General features: G+C 37.5%; 1 protein-coding gene across 8 annotated transcripts in view; it reads right to left on the bottom strand.

Moving 5' to 3' along the window:
• RNF13 (ring finger protein 13) overlaps positions 1-27,646 on the bottom strand; it is a 155,818-nt gene that overhangs the window by 94,815 nt on the left and 33,357 nt on the right. Inside the window, exon 2 of one of the 8 annotated variants that reach the window (XM_027587713.2) lies at positions 3,039-3,073. The exons of the other annotated variants lie outside the window; for them this stretch is intronic. Within the exon in view, the coding sequence (XP_027443514.1) occupies positions 3,039-3,059 (21 nt within the window). The 5' untranslated portion in view covers positions 3,060-3,073. The remainder of the gene's footprint in view (positions 1-3,038; positions 3,074-27,646) is intronic. 8 annotated transcript variants of the gene reach the window in all.

The following is a 27,646-nucleotide window of genomic DNA, read 5'->3' as shown; positions in this document are numbered from 1 at the left end:
ATGTATAATGCAACAGGCCTACAATATATAAATATGTTAATTTCTTTTGAAAACTTTTGTGACTATACATAAAGCAAAGTACACAAAATATAATTTTCCAGCTTGATGAATTTTCACAAACTGAACACACCTGTATCAGGAAATAGAACATTAACAGTACTCTGGAAGTTCCCTTCATCCTCCCTGCCGGTCACTATTCCTCAAACTCCATCCCTAATGTCACTACATTGACTTCTAACAGCTTCATTTTGCCTAATTTTACTTTTGACATAAACAAAACCATATAGCATAGTAAATGGCCTTTTAGACTTCTCTCTCTCAACGCTGTATTTGTGAGATTCAGCCCTACTGTTGAGCAACTATACTTGGCGGATCTTTTACTGCCATTTCTATATAGTATTATATTGTGTGACTATGCCAAAATTTATTCTACTGTTGATGAGCATTAGGGTAATTTCTAGTTTAGGGGCTATTACAAATAGTGCTGCTATAAACATTCCATGGACATTAACACATGTACACATCTGTTAAATATATACACAAAAGTAGAACCATAGGATATCAAACTGGATCATAGGCTATCAAGCTTTAGTAAACACTGCCAAGCTTTCCAAAGTAGTTTGGGTTACTACTTTTTAACTGGAATATTCAAAATAACCTAAACATAAAAATCATACTGAATATAATTTTGCTTTAATGCTTCAGAAGGTATTTAGAACTACAATATTTTAGTAATTTCAGTATTTCAATAAACATTATGGAAAAATTACTTTTGATAAATTACACTGGTTAATAAGTGCACAAGGAGGTAGATAATTTGATAAAGTGGTTTTGTTTAAAAGATTGTTTCAGGCTGAAAAGAGCCTTAACCTTCCTTCCCTTCAGTCTGCACTAAATGTTAAACTATATAAACTGTAAAATTAAGGGGCGCCTGGGTGGCTCAGTAGGTTAAGCGGCTGCCTTCGGCTCAGGTCATGATCTCAGGGCTCTGGGATGGAGCCCTGCATCTGACTCCCTGCTCAGCAGGGAGTCTGCTTCTCCCTCTCCCTCTGTTGCTCCCCCTGCTTGTGCAAACTCTCTCTGTCAAGTAAATAAAAATCTTAAAAAAAAAAACCAGTAAAATTAAGAAAAGCATATGCAGTTATAATGTCAACAAAAATGTTGAAAGCAAGGCAGCAGTACATCTTTCCCTTTGTAAGAGTATAAAAGTTAAAAGCAGAACAAGAGAGACAGAGAGGGGTGAGTTATTTTGTTAGTATCTGAGGTTGTAAATTAACTAATTAATTGCAGTAACAGTAAGCAGTTAACATTTGTCGAGCCATGGCACTCAACACTCTGTGTTGGGCACTATGTTCTAATTCAGTTAATCTATGCAATAACCCAAGGAGGTAACTACTATTACTATCCTTATTTTGAAGATGAGGAAACTAAATCTCAAAAAGGTTAGGTAACTTGCCCAAAGTTACACGGGAGGCATGCAATACCAGGAAGTCTGACTCCAGAATCTATGTTCTCAACCGCTATGCTATACTACTTTCCATAAGATGACAAGACAGAATAAAACCCCACTAGGTGAAAACCAAAATGGGCAACAAAAACAAGAATGAACATTTACAAAAATGAACAAGCCAAATTGTTAGTCTAAATGGCAATTAAGGCTGATTCCAAAATCTGATACAAGTATTTCAAACAACGAAGATGTCAAAGGAAACTCTGTCATAATTTTTACATTCAAACATAGACCAAAGAGTTACACTGATCAGACTTTATTAGCTAACATTTTCCTAATGTGAGACAGATGGATTTATTTATATCAACAACTTTCTACGATTTTAAAAATATCCACTGCTCTTTTCCCTAATTTTTTATCAGATCATTCTGACAAAATGTACCCATAATTTTCACATACAGGACACATTTAATTCCTTTTTCACAAATAGCTGGAAATTATGCTCTTCTTATACAGTAAAATGTCCTTTAACCACTACTCATGTTACTTTAAGTTCCTTTAACACTATGCTCTGAATACACTGGTCTCATTTCCTAAGGGCTCTTTGTAAGAGGATGAATAAGATTGAGTTCTTTCCAATATTAATTATTTGGCTAAGGACTAACAGATCCAATAAGAGAAAACAAAGTATAAACAACATGCAGTACAACTGCACCCAACAGAGCAAATCAAACTATGGGAGGCAGTAACAAAAAAAGTGGCATTTGACTTGGTTCTTAAGCCTTACAATATTTTAATTTGGGGCCAAAACCCAAACATACTACTATAAATGATCTGACCAATATAACAACAGATAGCCAGGATTGGATCCTGGAATACAAGAAGGTTATTAGTGGAAAAACCTGTGAAATCTGAAAGAAGTCTGTACTTTAATATATTGTATAAATTTTAATTTCTTAGATTTGATAAAGGCACCATGGTTATATAAAATTTTAACATTAAAAGAAACTGAGTAGGGGCATCTGGGTGGTTCAGATGGTTAAGTGTCTGCCTTCAGCTCAGGTCATGATCCCAGGGTCCTAGGATTGAGCCCCACATCTGGCTCCTGGCTTGGCGGGGAGCCTGCTTCTCCCTCTCCCTCTGCCTCTCCCATGCTCATGCTCTCTCTCTCTCTGTATCAATGTGTCTCAAATGAATAAATAAAATCTTAAAAAAAAATTAAAATTAAAAAAAAGAAACTGAGTAAAGAATATATGGAAACTGTACTATTTTTTGTAGCCTTTCTATGTCTAAATTTATTTCAAAAAAAATTTTTAATAAATCAAACACATCAACAACAAGAAGGTAACAATAGGAACTATCACTCTTTAACCTGCTCTTGACTGTACACTTCTTTTGATGCACTGTAACTGATGTATTGATGTTTCTGGCAAACACACTGCAGTTTTTTTTAACAAATTTTTGACAGATGCTGCTACTAAGCTATTTTTCCCCTTTTTTCAGTACCTATCTTTTAGGACTCAAGGGCAAAACATTAGTATTTTAACCATTCCAAGCTTCATGCCATTTGCAAATTTAATAGTCATACCTTCCATGTCTTTCTGCACATCACTGAGGAAAGCACTGAATAAGACAGAAATTTGAGGGTTATATAATAATTAAAGGTTAAGCCTTTAACTAAATTATAAGAAAAGGTTGTTTTACAAAAAAACAAATGCACAAATCTAGATATTACATTTGTGGCATTTTTTAAATCACTAACCGATTATCTTTCATCTCAAAGTTACATCTCCCCTTGTATACTGTTAGAATTCTCCTCAGTAACCTTTTTCGGTTATATATTTTACCAATGAGTTAGATTTTAGGTCTTAATAATATCTGATTAAAAGATGTCAAAAAATACAATAAGTCCATAAATAACTGAAAACATTAAATACTTAAAAGTGCTAAGTCAGCAAATACTATTTAGACCAACTATATAATTTTTAAAACATATTATTTCTCAAGAAGTTCAAAAAGCATTAAAAACAAAATTTGGCTCATATTAATATTCTAGGAATGCCAAACCTTAAAAAAGAAGTCCCAGACTACTATATTTATTAATTGCACTGAGATTAAAAACAAAAAAAGAAAAAGCATAAAAATTTATACAATGTCAATACAGTTCTAAAATCACCCATCTTGAGAATTTATTCCAGTAAGAATTTTTGAGTGATTTGTTTTAAAAAGATTTGATAATTAGCATGTATAATTACCTACTAAGATGCTAAAATTACTTCTACTTCCCAGCCATGACCAAGTAACAGGGACTAGTTTTATCCTCTTGGTTTAAATAACTAGAAAATTAAACAGAGTATGAAATGTCAGCTTTCAAAGAATGGATAACAACACAAGACAGCAATTGCTGAGAAGAAAGAAATAAATGCAATGAGCCTTGCAAATACCTCAGCTCACTGCCTGGAAAAATTCCAGGCCTCAGAACAGGGCAGGAGAACCCAGCGTCTCGTGGTCTCAATGAGTTGAGGAGACAGAGTTCAGAGTATGGAGAGGCCAAGGCAGCTAAGGTTTTCTGGGACACCATATTGGGAATAAGGGAGCTACAAAGAGAGAACTCTAGATACATGCAGAGGTGTCCACTCAAGTCCTTGGCTGAGTAATAATCTGCATTTTGTGGGAGGGAGCTACCAAAACTGAGAAAGAAAGGAGTAAGCAGAACAACCCCTGGAGTCTACACAGGGCTGGGAATTATTGTATTCTTAACAGCCAGAGTGGGAAAGCTTTCTAATACAGAACACCAAATAGTCCTCAGAAAACTATTGCCTCAGAAATGGGCCAAATGAGCCCTAAACATTTGAAGTGAATGAAAATAAAAACACAACTTACCAAAATTTGTGAGACACAACTAACATAGTACTTATAGCACTAAATATTTATATTAGAAAAGAGGAAAAGGTCTCAAATCAGTGGCCTCAATATTCATCTAAAGAAACTAGAAAAAGTGGGGGAAAGCAAACAAAACCCAAAATAAGAGCAAGAAATAAATAACAGCTATTTTCCCTACCCTAATGCTTTGGATATGTATTACCACAGACAAGTGGACAGACTTAAAGAAGTTGAAAAAAAAAAAAAAGTTGAATAACTCGTCCAGTGATAGTACCATAATTTGAAGTCTAGTAACACTGACCCCAAAGCCAATGTTCTTCCCATTTTAGCACAGTACTCATCTCCACAAATATAGGGATTAAACCAGCACTAAGTTTCAGGTTTCCACATTCTCAGCCTAGCACTCTAATAATTTTATCATTGTGCTAATATAATCACCACCTTTATGGCAAAAGTTCACATGCACTTATTATTAAAATTATTAGCAGTCTAGGTCACCTTTTTTTCTTCTTCCTCTTATACCTTTCTATTATCCTATTAATCCCATCTTTCACTGTATTACATAGAAGTTTGATATGTGGTTTATAGACAACTGGTTTTTCGACTCATTTGTGGCTGTTGAAATTAACTATCATAACTAAATTGAAGCCCTAGAACACACAGACAGCTTTATGCTCATAACTGAGGATCAGAAATCACAGGTATTATCATCCCTGTTTTAGAGAAGAAAATACTTAAGCTTCAAAGAAGATAACACACCCAAGATTCAGCTGCTAATTGATGGTGCTGTGAGTCACACTGACTCAAATACTCCTAAATGAGACATATAAAACAAGCTAGTCATAAAGGTGTGAAGGTGACCCCAAGATGTTGGTATATCTCCAATATACTTCCTACTTGTCAGATAGCAAAGTAAACCCTAAAGTTGGAATTTTTATCCTCAAGTTTTTTTCCACAGAGCTTCTGAGGGCAAGCAGAAAACAGATGGCATAAATCATCCTAAAAACAGCAAACATCAGGCTACCAGATTCTTAAATATGGTTTTTCTTTCTTTTTCTTTTCTTTTCTTTTTTTTAGATTTTATTTATTTATTTGACACAGAAAGAGACAGCGAGAGAGGGAACACAAGCAGGGGAGTGGGGAAGGGAGAAGCAGGCTTCCTGCTGAGCAGGGAGCCCGATGTGGGCTCGATCCCAGGACCCTGGGATCATGACCTGAGCCCAAGGCAGACGCTTAACGACTGAGGCACCCAGGCACCCCTTAAATATGGTTTTTCATGCTCACTGAAGAACACTAATGAAACCCTGAGATGGCAAACTGTTCAATATATTTATGGACATTTTGGTTATTTCCTACTTCATAATTTATTCCCAACAGGTCAACCTGAAACATTAATTGCCACATTTTGATTATTTTATTGATACACTGGTTCACTGAACAAATTTGCTGAATCCCTACTATAACTCAGGTACTCCCAGAGATAAAGATTATGCCTTCAAGAAATTTACATTCTAGGGCGCCTGGGTGGCTCAGTTGGTTAAGCGACTGCCTTCGGCTCAGGTCATGATCCTGGAGTCCCGGGATCGAGTCCCACATCGGACTCCCTGCTCAGCAGAGAGTCTGTTTCTCCCTCTGACCCTCTTCCCTCTCATGCTCTCTATCTCTCTTTCTCTCTCTCTCAAATAAATAAAATAAAAAAATCTTTAAAAAAAATATTAAAAAAAAAAGAAATTTACATTCTATGCCAGACACTGTACTATAACAGAAATGAGTATGATAAAGTATCTATTGCTTATGGAGACCTCTAGTGTAACATTCTCCTTCCTGGTTTTACATTTATCAACTTTTCAATTTGTAAATTCTGAATATAGCTCTTGTATCTATACATATTGGTAAAATTGCTCAGACAGGACTGAGAAAATACTCCCACAAAATTGCAATCATTTTGAGTACACATACTTCCCCAATATTTAACATAAAAACTGAGAAGCTACCAACTATAAGATAAATCATATAAGTAAGTCTCAAATTAGAAGTCCTCTTAATATCCAAACAGTATCTCTATAAAAGCAGAGGATATAGGGGCACCCTGCATCGGGGTCCCTGCTCAGCCAGGAGCCTGCTTCTCCCTCTCCCACTCCCCCTACTTGTGTTCCCTCTCTGTCTCTCTCTCTGTGTCAAATAAAAATTAAAAAGAAAAAGCAGATGATATAGAAGAATATTCTTATTATCAAAGAGATTATTTTAAAAGACTAGGAGAAACTGTTCCTTCAAAACAACTGCTCTGTTAAACCAAGAATGGTAGTTATTAGGTTGATGAGAAATTTATGCTAAAGGAGAGCTAAAGTAAGAAAATCAAAGTTTGTGGCATTTGAGCCACAACCCACTTCCCCGACACCATTAGGTCAGTAAGATGGAAGCTCCACTCTGGACTGCAGTGGCAAAGACCACAGGGCTCCTTCTCCCCTCAGCTCCCAGTTGAGGAATATGGTATCTCAGCAGGAAGGGAAGGTCACCACCATTTGTCATCCTCTCCAGCTCCAAACTGCAAAGGCTAAATCCTGGTGAATATGGCAAAGCACACAAAACCAAGAACACTGGGGCCCTGGTCAGTCACCTTCACCCTAGCTCACCTTCAGGACAAAGGATCCATGCTGAGAGGGGCAAACAGTAGATCAGAGACAACTATCCCCAACCAGCACACTGCACATAAAGCCAGGGAGTCACCAAAAATGAAAACGTGGTTTGTGCTAGGAAATGATTCAAGAGATACATAGATTTTAGTAATAAAGAAACAAGCACAGGAAACAGTAAGTACACAGTCATTTCCTAGATTAGAAAACCAGTGAGGCTGATGCATTTTGAACGGAGCCAATTCCAGATCAATGGTTCAGAAAGTCTGCCCAGTAAGAGAGGCAGTCTGTGAGAAAAGACCTCCAAAGTTCTTCCTAAAGAAACTTACTTTATTTGAAACAGAGTGTGGGAGGGGCACGCCTGGGTGGCTCAGTAGGTTAAACGTCTACCTTCAGGTCAGGTCATGATCTCAGGGTCCTGGGATCGAGTCCCAGGTCAGGCCTCCTGCTCAGTGGGGAGTCTGTTTCTCCCTCTTCCTCTGCCCACCACCCCCCACTCATACACTTGCTCTTTCTCTCTCTCAAATAAATAAATAAATCTTTAAAAAAGAAAAAGAAAGAGGGAAAGAGAGTGAGTGAGTGTGGGGTAAAGTTCAAACCTAAGGGCATTTAAAAGGAGGTAAAAGAAGAAATAGCAAGGACAATTAGAAAACACCTTAAGACAAATGTAAATGAAAACACAACATACCAAAACTTAGGTGATGTAGAAAAAGTAGTGCCAAGAAAGAAATGTATATCTATAATTGCTTACATTGAAAAAGTAAGAAATATTGCAAATCAACAACCTAACTTATACTTTAAGAAACAAGAATAAGAAGAACTAAACCCAAAGCTAGAAGAAACAAGGGAATAATGATTATTACAGCAGACATAAAGTGAAATTATAAAAAAAAATATTAAAAAAAAATAGAGGGGCATCTGGGTGGCTCAGTTGGTTATGCATCCGACTCTAGTTTTTAGCTCAGGTCATGATCCCAGGGTCCCGGGATCCAGCCCCGTGTCAGGTTCCCTGCTCAGTGGGGAGGCTGTTTCTTCCTCTCTCTACCTCTCCCCCTGCTCGTGCTCTCTCACTCACTCTCTCTCAAATAAAGTCTTTAAAAAAAATTGGAGTGCTATATGTGTGGCCCAACTCTTTGCTTCTCAGAAGGAAGCTGGGAATTAGGGGTTCCCTCTTGATTGTATGACGCTGTAGTGAGGGTAGGGTTTGTGGCAAGAATAAGTCTCAGTCTTTCCTGTAAAACTATGTCAGTATTTTCTTAGTTGCTTGATGTATAGGAATCACCTAGCTAGTTTCTGGATTTCTCTCAGAGGGAATTACTCCATGTGTAGCTGTATATTCTGTGCGTTCATGGGAGGAGGGAAATCCAGGAACTTCCTATGTCAACATCTTGGTCTGGAGTCTATATTCATATCGTTGTACAAGCATCACTACCATCCATCTCCAGAATTTTTTCATCTTCTCAAATTTAAACTCTGTACCCTTAAACAATATCTCCATTTACCCTTCTTCCTACCCACTGGCAACTACCATTCTATTTTCTGTCTCTATGAACCTGATTACTTTAAGCACCTCATATAAGTGGAATCATAGGGTCCTTCTGTGTCCAGCAGGTTTCATTTTACAAAATACCTTCAGGGTTCATCCATGCTGTAACATGTATTAGAATTTCTTTTCTTTTTAAGGCAGGATGTTATTCTATTGTGTGCATATACCACATTTTTTTTTTATCCACTCATCCATTGATGGATACTTTGCTTGTTTCTACTTTCTGGCTATTGTGAATAATACTGTTATGAACATGGGTGTACTAATATCTGTTCAAGTTCTTGCTTTCATTTCTTTTGAGTATTCGCCCAGTAGTGGGATTGCTAGACCATATGGTAATTCTATATTTAATTTTTTGATGAACTGTCATACTGTTTTCCACAGTGGTTTTTTCATTTTAAGTTCCCACAAGCTATGCACAAGAGTTCCAATTTCTTCACATCCTTGGCCATATTTATTATTTTGTTTGATTATAGTCATCCTAACATATATGCAATACAGTTTTGATTTACATTTCCCTAACGATTAGTGATGCTGAGTATCTTTTCATGAGCTTGTTGGCCATTGTTTATCTTCTTTGGAGAAATGATTGTCCAAGTCCTGTGTGCATTTTTAAATCAGGTTAACTTATTTTTATTGAATCCTAGGAGTTCTTTATATATTCTGGATATCTGATATATGATTGAAAAATATTTTCCTTCATTCCATGGGTTGTCTTTAGGGTCTTTTGCCCTTTGATGCAAAAAGTTTTTAATTCTGATGAAGTCCAATCATCTATTTTTTCTTTTGTTGTCTGTGCTTTTAATGCCCAGGAAATCATTGCCAAATCCAATGTCATGAAGCTTTTCCCTTATGTTTTCATCTAAGAGTTTTACATATTAGCTCTTACATTTAGGTCTTTGACTCAAATGTAAGGTCTTTAATTTTTTATATGGTATAAGATAAGGGTCCAATTTTATTCTTTTGCATGTGGTACATGTGGATATCTTGTTTTCCCAATACCATTTGTTGAAAGAACTATCCTTTCTTTGAATGGTCTTGGTGCCCTTGTCAAAGTCATTTGACTTATATGTGTTTATTTCTGAGCTATCTATGCTATTTTATTGGTCTTTGTGTCTGTTTATGTTAGCAACATCCTACTTTGATTACTGTAGCTTTGTAGTAAGTTTTAATTTTTTTTTTGGAAAGAGAGAGCAAGGAGTAGGAGGACCCTGAGCTTGTCTCAACCCTTGAACACAGCTAGATAGTTATCAAATTATTCTGAACACCCAAGAAGTCAATTGGAGGTCTGAGAAAACAAAAACTGCAATTCTGCAAGTAGAAAAGCAACCACCTTTTGGAAGGTAGGAGAAGCGGAAGTTCACCTGGAGGAGACATAGCTGTAGATGCTGCAGCAAGGAGGGAGTCTGCTTACTGAGGCTACCACAAAATATTAGGAGGGGCAGAGCGTGAAAATCTGAACTTTTAAATTTGCTACCATGGGGGACATGCCTGGATTAAAGGTGCTCAGGTGGCGAAGAGGGGCAGAATCCCAGGAGCGACAGGGTGGTCTGAGGATCCCCTGCGTTGCAGGAAGAATGGGTGGCACCAAGTTGCTGCACTGTTCCCAGGCATAGGAGCCAGGAAGCCAGCAGAGAGCAGCAGATCTTGGTGCTGGCTTTCTGCTATAAACTGCATACCGCCGCTGGTCATGCGACTGCTTTCCTGGGACAGGCGACAAATGCAACAAGACCCTGCCCTGGAGGGAAGAGTGCTGGTCAGCCACGTAGGCATCCCTAAAATTTGGAGTTCTGAAACTCAGTCACATACCTGAGATAAAAAGGCTCCACTGGGGCAGGGTGAATGCAGGGTTCAGATGGAAACTGGTAGAAACATTGATTGCTTTTCTGTGAGGGTTCACTAAAGAATAGGGGGCAAACTTTCAGCTCCCAGGTTAGACAGCAGGACACAGCCATTTTCATCCTGCCCATCAGGGCTGAAAGCCATCAGGGAGCAAAACAGCCCCACCTAGTGGAGACCAAGCAGCATACACCAAGCCCCACCGGCCTAAGCACTGGAGAAGCATTTGGGCTGAAACAAGTCAGCCTGAGAATCAGTGCAGAAGGTCTCTCCCCCAGAAGGCCAGCACAAACAACTAGCTTACACCAAGTTTATTGATCATTGAGTGCTACAAAGCTTCAGCTCTAGGGAAAATAGGATCAAGTTTCTTTTTTACTTTTATTCTCTATTTCTCTTATTATTTCATTTTTCTTATATTTTCTAATTTTTTTAATTTTTTAAATTTATACATATATATATACACATACTTTTCAGATATAGTTTTTATTTTTGTCTACTTTTATTTCATTTCATTTTATTTTGGGATCTAGATTCTTTTAACAAGCAGACCAAAACACACCTAGGAGCTAGGGGGTTTCTTTGGTTAGCTTGTTTTGTATTTTTTTTCCTTGGGTTTTTTTCTTTTTCTTTGTTTTGTGCTTCATTTTTGTTTGTTTGTTTTGGTTATTCTTTTTTCTCTTTCTTTTCTTTTCTGGACAAAACGACAAGACTGAGAAATTCACCCCAAAAGAAAAAACATGAGGTAGAACTCATGGCCAGGGTTTTAATCAATACAGATATAAGTAAGATGTCTGAACTAGAATTTAAAACAACAATTTATAAGGATATTAGCTGGGCTTGAAAAAGGCATAGAAGACACCAGAGAATACCTTACCACAAAGATAAAAGAACTAAAATCTCGCCAGGCCAAAATTAAAAATACTATAACCAAGATGCAAACACAAATGGAGGCCACAAAAATAAGGATGGACAAAGTAGAGGAGCAAAATCAGTAATACAGAAGATAAAATTATGGAAAATCATGAAGCCAAAAAGAAGAGGGAAAGAAAAGTAATGGACCATGTAGGCAGACTTCGAGAACTCCATAACTGAGTAAAACGTAATAACATGTGAATGATAGGAATCCCTGAAGATGAAGACAGAGATAAAGGAGCAGAAGGTTTATTTCAACAAATTATAGCTGAAAACTTCCCTAATCTGGGGAAGGACACAGACATCAAAATCGAGGAAGCACAGAGAGCTCCAGTTAAATTCACCAAAAGCCAGCCATCACCAAGGCATATCATAGTCAAATTCACAAATACACAGACAAGGAAAGAATTCGGAAAGCAGCAAGGGAAAAAAGGTCCTTAGCCTATAAGAGAAGACAGATCAGGTTTGCAGCAAATCTGTCCACAGAGACCTGGCAGGCAAGAAAGAAGTGGAAGGAAATATTCAACATGCTGAATGGGAAAAACATGCAGCCAAGAATTCTTTATCCAGCAAGGCTGTCATTCAGAATAGAAAGAGAGATAAAGAATTTCCCATACAAACAAAAACTGAAGGAATTTGTGACCACTAAACCGCCCTGCAAGAAAGTTTTAAGGGGGATTCTTTGAGTGGAGAAAAAAAAAAAGACCAAAAGCAACAAAGACTAGAAAGGACCAGAGAAAATCACCAGAAACACTAACTCTACAGGTAACACAATGGCCCTAAATTCATATTTCTCAATAACTCTGAATGTAAATGAACTAAATGCTCCAATCAAAAGACAAGGTGTATCAGAATGAATTTAAAAAACAAGATCCATCTATATGCTGCCTATAAGAGACTCATTTTAGACCTAAACACAGCTGCAGATTGAAAGTGAGGGGATGAAGAACCATCATGCTAATGGACGTCAAAAGAGCCAGAGTGGCCATACTTATACCAGACAAACGAGATTTTAAAACAAAGACTGTAACAAGAGATGAAGAAGGGCATTATATCATAATTAAGGGATCTACCCATCAAGAAGATTTAACAATTGGGGCGCCTGGGTGGCTCAGTCGGTTAGGCAGTTGCCTTTGGCTCAGGGCATTATCCCAGGGTCCTGGGATCGAGCCCCACATCGGGCTCCCTGCTCCGCGGGAAGCCTGCTTCTCCCTCTCCCACTCCCCCTGCCTGTGTTCCTTCTCTCACTGTGTCTCTCTCTGTCAAATAAATAAAATCTTTAAAAAATAATAATAATGAAGCAGCAGAGAGAAATCAGGGAACTGATCCCATTTACAATTGCGTCAAAAACAGTAAGATACCTAGGACTAAATCTAACAAAAGAAGTAAAAGATCTATACTCTGAAAACTATAGAACACTTATGAAATAAATTGAAGAAGACACAAAGAAATGGAAAAGCATTCCATGCTCATGGACTGGAAGAACAAATATTGTTAAAATGTCTACAACTACCCAAAGCAATCCACACATTTTATGCAATCCCCATCAAAATACCACCAGCATTTTTCACAGAGCTAGAACAAACAATCCTAAAATGTGTACAGAATCACAAAAGATCCTGAATAGCCAAAGCAATTCTGAAAAAGAAAAACAAAACTAGAGGCATCATGATTCCAGAATTTAAGCTCTATTACAAAGCCATAATGATGAAGACAGTATGGTACTGGCACAAAAACAGACACATAGATCAATGGAACAGAAAAGAGAACCCAGAAACAGACCACAACTATATGGTCAACTAATCTTTGACAAAACAGGAAAGATTATCCAATGGAAAAAAAGGCAGTCTCTTCAACAAATGGTGTTGGGAAAACTGGACAGCAACATGCAACAAAAGAATGAAACTGGACCACTTTCTTACACCATACACAAAAATAAATTCAAAATGAAAGAAAGACCTTAATGTGAGAAAGAAAACCATCAAATTCTTAGAGGAGAACACAGGCAGTAATCTTTTTAACATCGGCCACAGCAACTTCTTACTAGATACATCTCCTGAAGCAAGGGAAATAAAAGCAAAAATGAACTATTGGGATTTCATCAAGATAAAAAGCTTCTTCACACCAAAGAAAACAATCAACAAAACTAAAAGAGAGCCTATGGAATGGGAGAAGATATTTGTAAATAACATATCTGATAAAAGGTTAGTATCCAAAATCTCCAGAGAACTCATCAAACTCAAAACCCAAAAACAAATAACCCAGTTAAGAATGGGCAGAAGACATGATTAGACACTTTCAAAAAAAGCTATCCAGATGGCTGACAGACACATGAAAAGATGCCCAACATTTTTCATCATCAGGGAAATACAAATCAAAACCACAATGAGAGACCACCTCATACCTGTCAGGATGGCTAAAATTAACAAGTCAGGAAATGACAGATGTTGGCAGGGACGCAGAGAAAGGGGAACCCTCCTACACTGTTTGTGGGAATGCAAGCTGGTGCAGCCACTCTGGAGAACAGTATGGAAGTTTCTGAAAATGTTAATTTAGAACTACTCTATGACCCAGCAATTGCACTACTAGATATTTACCCAAAGGATACAAAAATACAGATTCAAAGGGATACACGCAACCTGATCCTTATAGCAGCATTATCAACAATAGTCAAACTATGGAGAGAACCCAAATATCCATCAGCTGATGAATGGATAAAGAAGACACACACACACACACACACACACACACACACACACACACACACACACACACACACACACTGGAATATTACTCAGCCATCAAAAAGAATGAGATCTTGCCATTTGCAACTACATGGATGGAGCTACAGGGTATTATGCTGAGTAAGATAAGTCAGTCAGAGAAAGATAAATACTATATGATCTCTCTCAGATGTGGAATTGAAGAAAAAACAGATGAACATATGGGAAGAGGGAAAAGATGAAAAGTAGAGAGGGAAACAAGCCATAGGAGACTCTTACCAATAGACAATAAACAGGGTTGATGGAGGGGGTTGGGAAGGAGAGGGGCTAGATGGGTGATGGGTATTAGGAGGGCACTTATGATGAACACTGGGATGAATCACTGAATTCTACTCCAGAAACCAATATGCACCATATGTTAACCACCTAAAATTATAAATATATAAATAGATAGATAAAATAGGCAACAGATTTGAATGGACATTTCTTCAAAAAGATGTATGACTAGCCAATAAGCACATGAAAAGATGCTCAGTATCACTAATGATTAGGGAAATGCAAATCACAACCACAATGAGATAGCACTTCACACCAACTAGAATGTCTATAAAAAAAAAAAAGAAAAGATTAAGAACAAGTCTTGACAAAGAAATGGGAGGACTTGGAAACTACACACACTGCTGGTGGGAGTTGAAAATGACGCACCCACTTTGGAACAATCTGGCAGTTTCTTATGGGGTTACAGAGTTACCATATGACCCAACAATTCTACCCTTAAGTATATACTCAAGAGAGAAAAGGGGCACTTGGGCAGCTCAGTTGGTTGAGCATCTAACTTTTGATTTTGGCTCAGTTCATGGTCTCAAGGTCATGGGATCAAGCCCCACAACAGGCACTACACTCAGCAGGATGTCTGCTTCTCTCCCTCTCCCTCTGCCCCTCCTCCCACTTGTGCTTGCTCTCTCTAAAAATAAATGGGTGAATCCTTGAGAGAGAAATAAAAACAGACATAAAAACATGTACACTGATGTTCATAACAGAATTATCCATAATATTCAAAAAATAAAAATGCCCAAATGTCCATCAACTGATGCAGAGATAAACAAAATCTCATATACCCATACAACAGATTAGTTACCATCAAAAGGAACAAAGTACTAATATATGCTACACAACAGATGAACCTTAAAGAACTAAGTGAAAGAAGCCAGAAACAAAAGGCTACATATTATATGATCCCATTTATAAATGAAATGTCTAGAATAGACAACTCTATAGAGACAAAAAATAAATAATTGCTTAGGGTTGGAACTGGAGGGGTTGGGAAGAAATGGAGACTAACCGCCAATGGGTATGGGGTTTCTTTTGCAGGGGAGGAGAATGTTCTAAAATTGACTGTGATGATAACTGCTAACTCTGAATATACTAAAAGCCAATGAAACATACACTTTAAATGGGTGAACGTATGGTATGTGAATTATATCTCAATAAAGTTGTTACTAAAAAAAAAAAACATGGGGTGTTTGGCTGGCTCAGTCAGAAGAACATGCAACCTTTGATCCTAGGGTCATGAGTTTGAGCCCCAAAATGGGTATAGAGATTACTTAAAAATACAGCAAACTTTAAAAAAATGAGGGTATGAGGCTGGTCAATGAACTAGATGGTTTTTAGTATAACTCCAGGTTGTATCTTAAATATTCCTGTTTTTACTATTAATGTTGTTGGTTAAATTCTTACCCAAAAATGTATTATCTGTTGAATATATATGTATTACCTAATACAAGGTCATCTGGAAACACTTGTTTCAGGAATGCTCTTGAAGGGGACAGCCTTTTTGCGCAGGCTCCAGTCCACTGTAACTAGTATTATTTTTGCAGACAACAAGAAAACAAGCTTTTATCTTATGGAGATTTTTTTTGGTTTTGTTTTTCTTTTTCTATTGTGTTTCCTAGATCACACTGGGTAAGTGGAAATATATTCCAAATGCCTATCTGATCACCTCTTGGTTTTAGAATACTGGCTGTCCCATCTAAATATAATTTAACTTGTTATATATCTACTATACCTTTCTTTATATGATCAAAATAAGATTAACTTGATTGCAAATAGAATTTCACATTTATATGTAAATTAACAAATGTCTTCTCCCTAAATTTACCCCTTCACAGTAATCTGCAGACATAATAGCTTACTAAAGAAAAGGGGGGGGGGGGGGGAAGGACAATAAATCATGGTGTCCAGGATAAAGCTAAGAAAGGAGATGAATAATTCCCTTTTCACTCAAATTCATGTTGAAATAAATAGATATTTTAACAGATCAGGTTGACAATCCTTTGGTTTTTCTATTATCAAATCTAATTCCTAAAAACAACATTATTGATAAAGATTTAAAGATTATTGCCTTGAGTTTTAACACAAAACTAGTTGTCAGGATTCTGACTTTCTGATATTCAAGCTCTATGAAGAAAAGACATCTGTTATGTGTTTCCCATTCAGCACACACAGATAATGCTTCACTCCATAAACCATATCTTAACATTTTAAAAAACAAACTGTGCCCTCTGGTGGCCAATGCCTTTTAGTAAATTTGTTACATGCCACACGACCATCATAACCACATCATTGTCTTAAGAAAAAAAATCCAGTCAAACACTGTCACTCCAATCTAAACACTGCACCAAGTAAAAAATCAAAAGCTCAAAAGACTATGGTGTACTTGTAGGATCTGCTACATACAACAAGATAGAATTCCTGTTGTTTTTAGAGAAACTAAGTGGATTGAGCTGACATTGGAAATACATATCCTCTAAGATCACCTTCTAAATTGACAAATCATCAAAACAAGTCAGTAAGGTATATTTATTCATATTTTATATTCTGTAGTACTTTACAGATCCTCTAAGAACATAAAAGCTTTAAATGTGTTAATCAATTACAAAACTCCTAACAAAATCTTTGATAGCAAAAGAATTCAGAAATAAATACAGAAAGTAAATCTGTGAAAACTTAAGAGCCAGCAGAGAAATTCCTCAGTTTTGCAAACAAAAGTGAATCCTGACTAAAAAGAATTCTTTGATAATGAAGCCAAAAACATACGGTTTTGTTTTGTTTTTTTTTTAAAGAAACAGACCTTCAATCATTCATAACTCACATTGTTTGCCATTTGCAACTTCTCATAATAACTCAGTCACTGTTGAACATAATCCGGTTAACTGAAGTTGAACACAAACCGGTTATCAATCTGATTAAGGGGACCAGAACTTAAAATTACTAATGAAAATGGTCATATCCTAGCTACAGAAATTATTTCAGTATTAAGTATTCAAAGAGAATAGCGACTGGCAAAAAGGGATTGGATCGCACAGGTAAACAGATAAAAATAGAACAGGACAAAGTAATAAGGGTGGTAATACTGGTAATTAGTTTTTCCTGTTAATTTCAAAGACAATGATCACAGATTCATTTATTAAGCAAGAAATATACTGAGTGTGGAAAAAATGAATTATTTCATTATGGCAAGTTATCACTCAGAAAAAAAAGGTATTATTACCAAACTCTCCAGAGTGGTCAGACACTCATATACCAGCAGTATATAAGACTACCTGTTTCATATCCTTGCTGGCCATCGACATTGTTAGACTCTTTATTTTCACTAATCTGATGAGTGTGAAATGACATCTAATTGTAATATACACAAGGAGAAATTTTTAAGATATAACAAAAAACTGACATCTTACATATTAATAAAATATTGAAAAAATGATATATTCATAAAATGAAGTACTATACAATAGTCAAAATGAATGCAGACAATATAACAATGTAGATAAAATTCAAATATACTGTTGGGTAAAAAAAAGCAAGTTTAAAAACAAGAATAAAGAAAATTTAAAAGCAGGTACAACAATGTTTATAGATTCATATAAGATAAAATATGTTTTGTGACATAAATGGGAAAGATCTAAATTTCAGGATAATGATTATCTAGGAGGAGGAAGATAGGGAATGGAATCTGGAAGGGAAAAAAATGTTTCAATGGTACTGGTAACATTTTATTTCTTCTTTAAAAAAATACAAAACATGAACATCCAGGTGGTAGGTATACAGGATGTTCTAGTACTCCCTTACTCTGTGTTTGAAATATTTAATAATTTTTAATAAGTGAAAGCAACGTAGGGCGCCTGGGTGGCTCAGTCGTTAACCGTCTGCCTTGGGCTCAGGTCATGATCCCAGGGTCCTGGGACAGAGTCCCACATTGGGCTCCCTGCTCGGCGGAAAGCCTGCTCTCCCTCTCCCACTTCCCCTGCTTGTGTTCCTGCTCTCACTATCTCTGTCTCTGTCAAATAAATAAATAAATCTTTAAAAAAAAAAAAAAGAAAAGAAAGCAACCTAAACACAATGACAACCAATGACACAGAGGATTGGTTACATTATGATGTAATTCAAGTATTTTAAAAACTGCGTGATGACATGAATACATATATATTTACATGAAAAGATATCCATGATATTGGATATGCCATGATTTTGCCAAATTTTAAGCTGCAAAATAGCATAAACACTTAAAATGAAGGCATAAATAGGTCTATAAAAACTCAGTTATACCCAAGTCTACCACTATAACCTCTTCGTTGTAGAATTATGTATGATTTTCATATTCTTCTTTATACATGTCCTTTATCATCTTAATTTTTATAGTAAGCATATATTGCTTATAATTAGAAAAATATTTTTTCACGGTAAGAAAAATTAAAAATTACTTTTACCATATCAAATTGAGAAAGCCAGCAAGGAAATCTAATGAAAACTACTAAATGAACAATCAACAAAGATGCCCAGTAATGAAACAGGGAAGTGCAGGGAGTGTGCGGAGTTAGATCAGACATCTTCGTCTTCTTTGACTTACAATGTGGTTGGAAACTAAATAGGACAATGTGGGTGGGTCCAAGGATGATGGAAGAGACTACCCAAACTGTGGAAGAAAAAGAGCCAAGGTTGGATTTGGGGAATTATACATAAGATGGGAGGGTAGACTTTCCATGCTTTCCTTCAGGCCCTCCTCCCCCTTACTCTCTCTCCCTACCTTCCACACTTCTTCTCCAAGTAATAAATTGTCATAATGAAATAATTCATTATTTTCCACATCTAATGAAACGCTCTACTCCCTGATAAAGGTAAGGAATGAACGAGCAATCATTACCTTTGAAATTAACAGGAAAAGATTTTAAAAGCTCAAAATTCACTGAAGATGCATTCTTTTTATACCTTCGTGCATTTGAAAAATGTCTTTTGATTTTAGAATTCCTATTTTATGTATAAACAGGTGTGGTGTTACTTCTTATTTTAATGGTTCCATTTCCTATTCATCCTTTGAAAAAGGAACTCTAATCTTTGCTTTAGTCTACAAATTTAAGGTGATATTATGACAGTTAACAGTTCCTAGGAATGAGGAAGCTAAGTATATTCAGCCTAACCAAGACTTCATATCATAAAACTATCGAGTGTTTTGGGAGGGAAAATACAATAGTGCTATTAAGCATCTTCCTTACAAAGAAAGCAAAGGAGGCATCACAAATAAGGCATCCAAACAAGCATATTTCCTTGCTGTATTTGCATTTTCCTTCACTAGAGAAAAAAAAATTTCTCTTCTAATCTCAAGCCTTTGTATTAAACAAAATCATTTCTTCTGAAAGAATCCAGAAGAAGTTACTAGTAAATTTTCAAATAATAAGTCTAGTTTGTGGGAAGTTAACTAGTGATAACACAGGGTGCTAATTTAAAAATAATGATTAAGAGAAATCATATATAAGGATACATATCATAAAAGGTACAAATTATCTAGAATACATATTAAGAATGATACAGTCCAGGACAAATCTGCATCTCATGACCTTCATCCTCTGTCTTCTCATCAACATGAAAAACATACACTAAGTACTAGATTACAAAAACATCATATACAATGATCATGATATATCTAGCCCAAAAGGTATTTTGCTGAAAATAAGATTTGCCGTTGATAGCTATACTCAGGAAATCTGATGCTAAGCTTATTGATTAAGGCTTCCTTAGAGATAAATCTGGTTTTCAATTTTTTAGTAATCATCATTATGATGAGGGAACAGAAGGCAAGCTGAAGACAAAGCACAAGCTGACACCCTACAATCCCCATCCCCACCCCTGGATGGGATATATGTGACATTCCTCAACCACTTCTGGTTGCCCTAAAGCTAAGGGAAGGAAAAACAAATGGTTAAACTTCTAGAGACTATAGTCCTGCAGGACCTAAGTCTCCCTCAGTTTACAATTTTTTTTTAACAAGAAAAACATTCTTATCAATTACCTACAGGAAATGTGGATGAAACTGGATGTCCTTATAACCTACAGCCCATTAACAGATACTCAAGGCAGGCAGAATATAAGGTTCCCGGCCACCTGGGTGGCTCAGATGATTAAGCATCTGCCTTCAGGTCAGGTCCTGCTCTCCAGGTCCTGGGATCGAGCCCCACCTCAGGCTCCCAGCTCAGCGGGGCATCTGTTTCTCCCTCTCCCTCTGCCACTCCCCTTGCTTGTGTTCCCTCTCTCTCTCAAATGAATAAACTAACGTCTTAAAAAAAAATAAAATAAAAAAATAATAACGTTCCTCCAGGAAGCTCCCAGTGGTCTTCACTTTAATGCCTTGCTAGAGGGAAAAACCTTAGCTTGACAAGGGCAAGGCCTCTGGTAACTTGTAAGTCCTCTTTAGCGTATGAAAGTTTGTTTTTTTTTTTAAGATTTTATTTATTTGACAGAGAGAGACACAGCAAGAGAGGGAACATAAGCAGGGGGAGTGGGAGAGGGAGAAGCAGACCTCCCGCGGAGCGGGGAGCCCGATGTGGGGCGATGTGGGGCTCGATCCCAGGGCCTTGGGAACATGACCTGAGCTGTAGGCAGACGCTTAACGACTGAGCCACCGAGGTGCCCCATGAGAGTTCTTTTGAAAAACTCCCTTTTCCTTACCTCCCCCAACTCCCAAGTATATAATTAGCCACCCCTCACAACCCCAGTGCAGCAGCTCTTTCTGCCCACAGGTCCTGTCTCTGTGTCTTCATAAAACCACCATTTTGCACCAAATACATCTGAAGAATTCTTTCTTGGTCGTCGGCTCTGGACTTCACCCCACCGAACCTCACCTATATTCCAAAATCCATATCAATTATCTCCTCTATTTATCAAGTCACTTCTGAAAAGTATATAAATAAGAAACCTAGATAGGTCTGATCCTCCTGATGATGTGGTATTGGAATACAGATGAAGTTTGGTGTTGAAAAGGGTGTAGAAAAATGGGTATTCTCATGCACTGTTAATGGGAACAAATCAGTATAGCCTTTTTGGTTTTTTAAATTATTTTAATTCAATTAATTAACATACAATTTATTATAGGTTTCAGAGGTACAGGTCGGTGATTCATCAGCCTTATTTAATACCCAGTGCTCATTACATCACATGCCCTCCTTAATGTCCATCCCCCAGTTACCCCATCTCTCCACCCTCCTCCCCTACAGCAACCCTCAGTTTGTTTCCTAGGATTAAGAGTCTCTTATGGTTTGTCTCCCTCTGTGGTTTTGTCTTGTTTTATTTTTCCAGTACAAACTTTTGGAAAGGTAATTTAGTATATCTATGAAAATTTTAGATGTATAAACCCATTGACTCATCAGCTATACTTCTAAACCTCTATCTTAGAGAAATAACTTAATTGTGGATAAGAAACAAAAATATCTGTGAATGGGAAATGACTAATAAACTATGGTCCTTTATATTAGAATACCATGCAGTGCTTAATAGGAACATGCTAGATCTATAGGTGCAGCTGTGGAAAGCTATCAAGACATAATGCTAAGGGTGGGGATGTGCAGGGAGTCAAATTACAAAGTTAACACTGATGAGGGAACAGAAGGCAAGCAGAGGACAAAGCAGAAGCTGACACCCCAAAACCCCCCCCTCAGGGGAACTGTGTGACATTCCTGACACTCCTGGCCACCCTAAAGGAAAAACAAATAGTTAACTTAATAGAGTCTCCCTCAGTTTACAAATGTATTAGCAATCTACAAGAACAAAGCATTCCTATCATCAATAACCTAGCTTCCAGAAGGAAAGGTAGATACAATTAAATGTCTTTATAACCTGCAGCCCATTGATAGATACTTGAAGTGGGTAGAGTATAATGTTCCTCCAGGAAGTTCCCAACTATCTTAATGTTAATGCCTTACTAGAGGGGTAAACAACCTTAACTTCAAAATGTACGGAAAGGCCTCCAGTATCCTGTGAGTCTTCTTTAGCATATGAAAATTCTTTTGCAAACCTCCCTTTTTCCTTACCTCCCCCAACCCCATAGTACCTAAGCTGCCACCCCTCACTACCCCAGTGCAGCAGCTCTTCCTGCCCACAGGTCCTGTCCCCATGCTTTAAGAAACCACCATTTTGCATCACAGATGTCTTAGTCATCGGCTCCGGACTCCACCCCCCTGAACCTCACCTATATTCCAAAACCCCATCAACATCGTAGTGCGTATCTGTCATTCATAATGCCCCAAATTTTCTGAATCCACTTTCCCCACACTACGAACTCCACCTTTACAGAGCAGACTAAAACAACAAAAACAACAACAACAAAAACTACAACTATATTAACCAGCTTCCATTATAGCTAGTATTTCACTAAAGTATGTGGCTTGTTAACTAGAGGGCCTACAGTCAGAACAGTCAAGGTGTGAGATTTGAGAAAACAGTCTGGCAAAGGGTATTTCTTCAGCTTGGGTGGCAGTCAAGGCAGAATGTTCTGAGGTAAGATCACAGAGGCTTCCTGATGGGAAAAAGGTGCTATGTTTTGGGGGTCAATGGCTGCATCAATCCCTTATCAAACAAGGAGGTTCTGTGTTTCGTTCCTGACAATTTGGAAACTGCTTCTCCAGGATATGATACTGAGTAAGGGACAGGTGGGGCTAGGTAGGGAGAGACAGGGAGGCCATGGGATCAGGATGACAAAATTCAAAAATGTGGGAGAGGAAAGGAGACCAGAGCTAAGGGAACAAACCAGACCATGCTGTCCTAGGGGTCAGAGGTGGGCCTTGTTATAACAGCTCCTGTGACCAGCAAAATTACTGGGACCCTAAAAAGGTAGTAAAGCCATTGAAGGTGTTATCACTAGTCCTTGCTCAATGGTGCCATGAATAGAGATGTTAAAAGGACTTAAGTTCCCTGGTTAGCTTTCTATAAAAGACCATTCCCAAAAGCCCCCGATGACAACCCTGTTAGAACCCCTCTTACTTCTGAGAGCTTTTTCTGTATCCTCGCTTAATAAACTTCTATTGCTTTACTCACTCTCCTTTGTCCATGAGATTCATTCTTCAACTCTATGGGATAAGAACCTTGCTCTCCTGCTTCAATACTCTAGACACCTGTATCCCTTCATAAATCCCTTTCTGGGTCAATTAGCTAGAATTGATTCCATTATAAAAAGTAAGAAACCTGGACTGCAAGGCTGGTTCAACATCCTCAAATCAATCAATGTGATACACTACATTAATAAAAGAAAGGACAAGAACCATATGATACTCTAAATAGATGCAGAAAAAGCATTTGACAAAGTACAGCATCCTTTCTTGATTAAAACTCTTCACAGGGTAGGGATAGAGGATACAAACCTCAATATCATAAAAAGTCATCGATGAAAAACCCACAGCAAGTATCATTCTCAATGGGGAAAAACTGAGAGCTTTTCCCCTAAGGTCAGGAACATGGCAGAGATGTCCACTATCACAACTGTTGTTCAACATAGTACTAGAAGTCCTAGCTTCAGCAATCAGACAACAAAAAGAAATAAGAGGCATTAAAATTGGCAAAGAAGTAGTCAAACTCTCACTGTTTGCAGATGATATGATACTTTATATGGAAAACCCAAAAGACCCCACCCCAAAATTGCTAGAACTCATACAGGAATTCAGTAAAGTGACAGGATATAAAATCAATGCACAGAAATCAGTTGCATTTCTATACACCACCAACAAGACAGAAGCAGAGAAATTAAGGAGTCAATCCCATTTACAATTGCACCCAAAACTGTAAGATACCTAGAAATAAATCTAACCAAAGATGTAAAGGATCTATACTCAGAAAACTACAGAATACTCATGAAAGAAATTGAGGAAGACAGGGGCGCCTGGGTGGCTCAGTCATTAAGTGGTTGCCTTCGGTTCAGGTCATGATCCCAGGGTCCTGGGATCAAGCCCCACATCAGGTTCCCTGCTCAGCCAGGAGCCTGCTTCTCCCTCTTCCGCTCCCCCTGCTTGTGTTCTCTCTCTCTCACTGTCTCTCTCTCTCTCTGTCAAATAAATAAGTAAAATCTTAAAAAAAAAAAATTGAGGAAGACACAAAGAAATGAAAAAAACATTCCATGCTCATGGATTGGAAGAACAAATATTGTTAAAATGTCTATGCTATCTAGAGCAATCTACACATTTAATGCAATCCCTATCAAAACACCATCAACTTTTTTCACAGAACTGGAACAAATAATCCTAAAATTTGTATGAAACCAGAAGAGACCCCGAATAGCCAGAGGAATGTTGAAAAAGAAAACCAAAGCTGGAAGCATCACAATTCCGGACTTCAAGCTCTATTACAAATCTGTAATCATCAAGACAGTACGATACCGGCACAAAAACGGACACACAGATCAATGGAACAGAATAGAGAGCCCAGAAATGGACCCTCAACTCTAGGGTCAACTCATCTTCAACAAAGCAGGAAAAAATGTCCAATGGAAAAAAGACAGTCTCTTCAACACATGGTGTTAGGAAAACTGGACAGCCACATGCAGAAAAATGAAACTGGACCATTTCCTTACACCATACACAAAAATAGAGTCAAAATGGATGAAAGACCTAAATGTGAGATAGGAATCCATCAAAATCCTTGATGAGAACACAGGCAGCAACTCTTCGACCTCGGCTGCAGCAACTTCTTCCTAGACACATTGCCAAAGGCAAGGGAAACAAAGGCAAAAATGAACTATTGAGACTTCAACAAGATAAAAAGCTTTTGCACAGCAAAGGAAACAGTCAACAAAACCAAAAGACAACTGATGGGATGGGAGAAGATAGTGGCAAATGACATATCAAATAAAGGGCTAGTATCCGAAATCTATAAAGAACTTATCGAACTCAACACCCAAAGAACAAATAATCCAATCAAGAAATCGGCAGAAGTCAGGAACAGACATTTCTGCAAAGAAGACATCCAAGTGGCCAACAGACACATGACAACATAACTCGGCATCAGGGAAATACAAATCAAAACCATAATGAGATACCACCTCACACCAGTCAGAATGGCTAAAATTAACAAGTCAGGAAACAACAGATGTTGGCGAGGATGCACAGAAAGGGGAACCCTCCTACATGATTGGCGGGAATGCAAGCTGGTGCAGCCACTCTGGAAAACAGTATGGAGGTTCCTCAAAAAGCTAAAAATAGAGGGCACCTGGGTGGCTCAATTGGTTAAGCGACTGCCTTTGGCTCAGGTCATGATCCCAGAGTACTGGGATCGAGTCCCACATCAGGCTCCCAGCTCAGCGGGGAGCCTGCTTCTCCCTCTGACCCTCTCCCCTCTCATGCTGTTTCTCTCTCGCTCGCTCTCTAACAAATAAATAAATAAATAAAATTTAAAAAAAAAAAAAAGCTAAAAATAGAGCTACCCGATGACCCAGCAATTGCACTACTGGGTATTTACCCCAAGGATACAAATGTAGTAATCCAAAGGGGCATGTGCACCCCAATGTTTATAGCAGCAATGTCCATAATAGCCAAACTATGGCAAGAGTCTGGATGTCCACTGACAAGTGAATGGATAAAGAAGATGTGATATATATATATATATATATATATATATATATATATAATGGAATATTATGCAGCCATCAAAAAATGAAATCTTGCCATTTGCAACGACGTGACTGGAACTAGAGGGTATTACGCTAAGCAAAATAAGTCAATCAGAGAAAGACAATTATCATATGATCTCACTGATATGTGGAATTTGAGAAACAAGGCAAAGGATCACAGGGGAAGAGAAGAAAAAATGAAACAAGATGAAACCAGAGAGAGAGACAAACCATAAGAGACTCTTAATCTCAGGAAACAAACTGAGGGTTGATGGAGTGGAGAGAGGTGGGAGGGATGGGGTGGCTGGGTGATGGACATTGGGGAGGGTATGTGCTATGGTGAGTGCTGTGAATTATGTAAGACTGATAAATCACAGACCTGTACCCCTGAAACAAATAATACTTTATATGTTAATTTAAAAAAAAATTAAGAAACCTTTCATATATACAAATGGTAATCACTTATGAACTTTTTGAGTTCATAAATTTATGAACTAAAAAGCACCACATATTCAGAAAAATAGTTCTGAAGGTCTATAGGATCACATAACACCCTGATATTTAATGCTAAAGAGGGAAGTAGGATTGACATGTATAGATGAAGAGGAGGTAATGGAAGGCTTTTCCTTTTTCCTCTGTATACCTCCTTTCTGTTTAAGTATTTTTACAATGAGCAACAGTCCTACAATGCTGGAAATTTAATAATTTAAAATCTTCAAAAAATTAAAACTTAATATGCCCCTCCGAAAGGTGCCTGCCATCCTAAATGATAATAGTAGTTTTATGGAATTTTAAGAAAGAACAACCTGAAAACATTCTGTAGTACATACACACAATTTCATGTATTCTAACTTATATAACATAAAAAATTCATCTTGCAATGGGGAAAGACTTTCTAACCGTGACCCTAGATGTAGAAGGAAAGCATAGTAATTTTTAACTACATAAACAAAATTACTGAAACCTTAAACAAAGTTAAAAAATGAAAGACAAACCAGAAAAAAATGACCTGAAACACATATGATATGGCAAATAATAGATTAATATTTCCAGTATATAAAGAATTCTTAGAAAGCAATAAAAATAGACATTTTAATTTAAAAATGGGCAGATAGGGGCCCCTGTGTGGCTCAGTCAGTTAAGCATCTGCCTTCAGCTCAGGTCATGATCCCAGGGTCCTGGAACCAAGCCCCTCTTTGGGTTCCCTGCTCAGCTGGGAGTCTGCTTCTCCCTCTCCCTCTGCCCCTCCACCCCTGACCCATGCTTGTGTACACATGCTCTCTCTCTCAAATAAAAAAAAATCTTTAAAAAAAAAATTAAATAAAAATGGGCAAAGAAGCAATGTCCACAATAGCCAAACTGTGGAAAGAGCCAAGATGTCCATTGACAGATGAATGGATAAAGAAGATGTGGTATATATACACAATGGAATATTATGCAGCCATCAAAAGGAATGAGATCTTGCCATTTGCAACGATGTGCATGGAACTGGAGGGTGTTACGCTGAGTGAAATAAGTCAATCAGAGAAAGACATGTATCATATGACCTCACTGATATGAGGAATTCTTAATCTCAGGAAACAAACTGAGTGTTGCTGAGTGGTGGGGGGTGGGAGGGATGGGGTGGCTGGGTGATAGACATTGGGTAGGGTATGTGCTATGGTGAGTGCTGTGAATTGTGCAAGACTGTTGAATCACAGATCTGTACTTCTGAAACAAATAATGCAAGATATGATAAGA

The sequence above is a fragment of the Zalophus californianus genome, chromosome 1, assembly GCF_009762305.2.
Source record: "Zalophus californianus isolate mZalCal1 chromosome 1, mZalCal1.pri.v2, whole genome shotgun sequence".
Classification (NCBI taxonomy): domain Eukaryota; kingdom Metazoa; phylum Chordata; class Mammalia; order Carnivora; family Otariidae; genus Zalophus; species Zalophus californianus.
The sequence above is the reverse complement of the archived record's forward strand: the minus strand, read 5'-3'. Positions and strand labels throughout refer to the sequence as shown.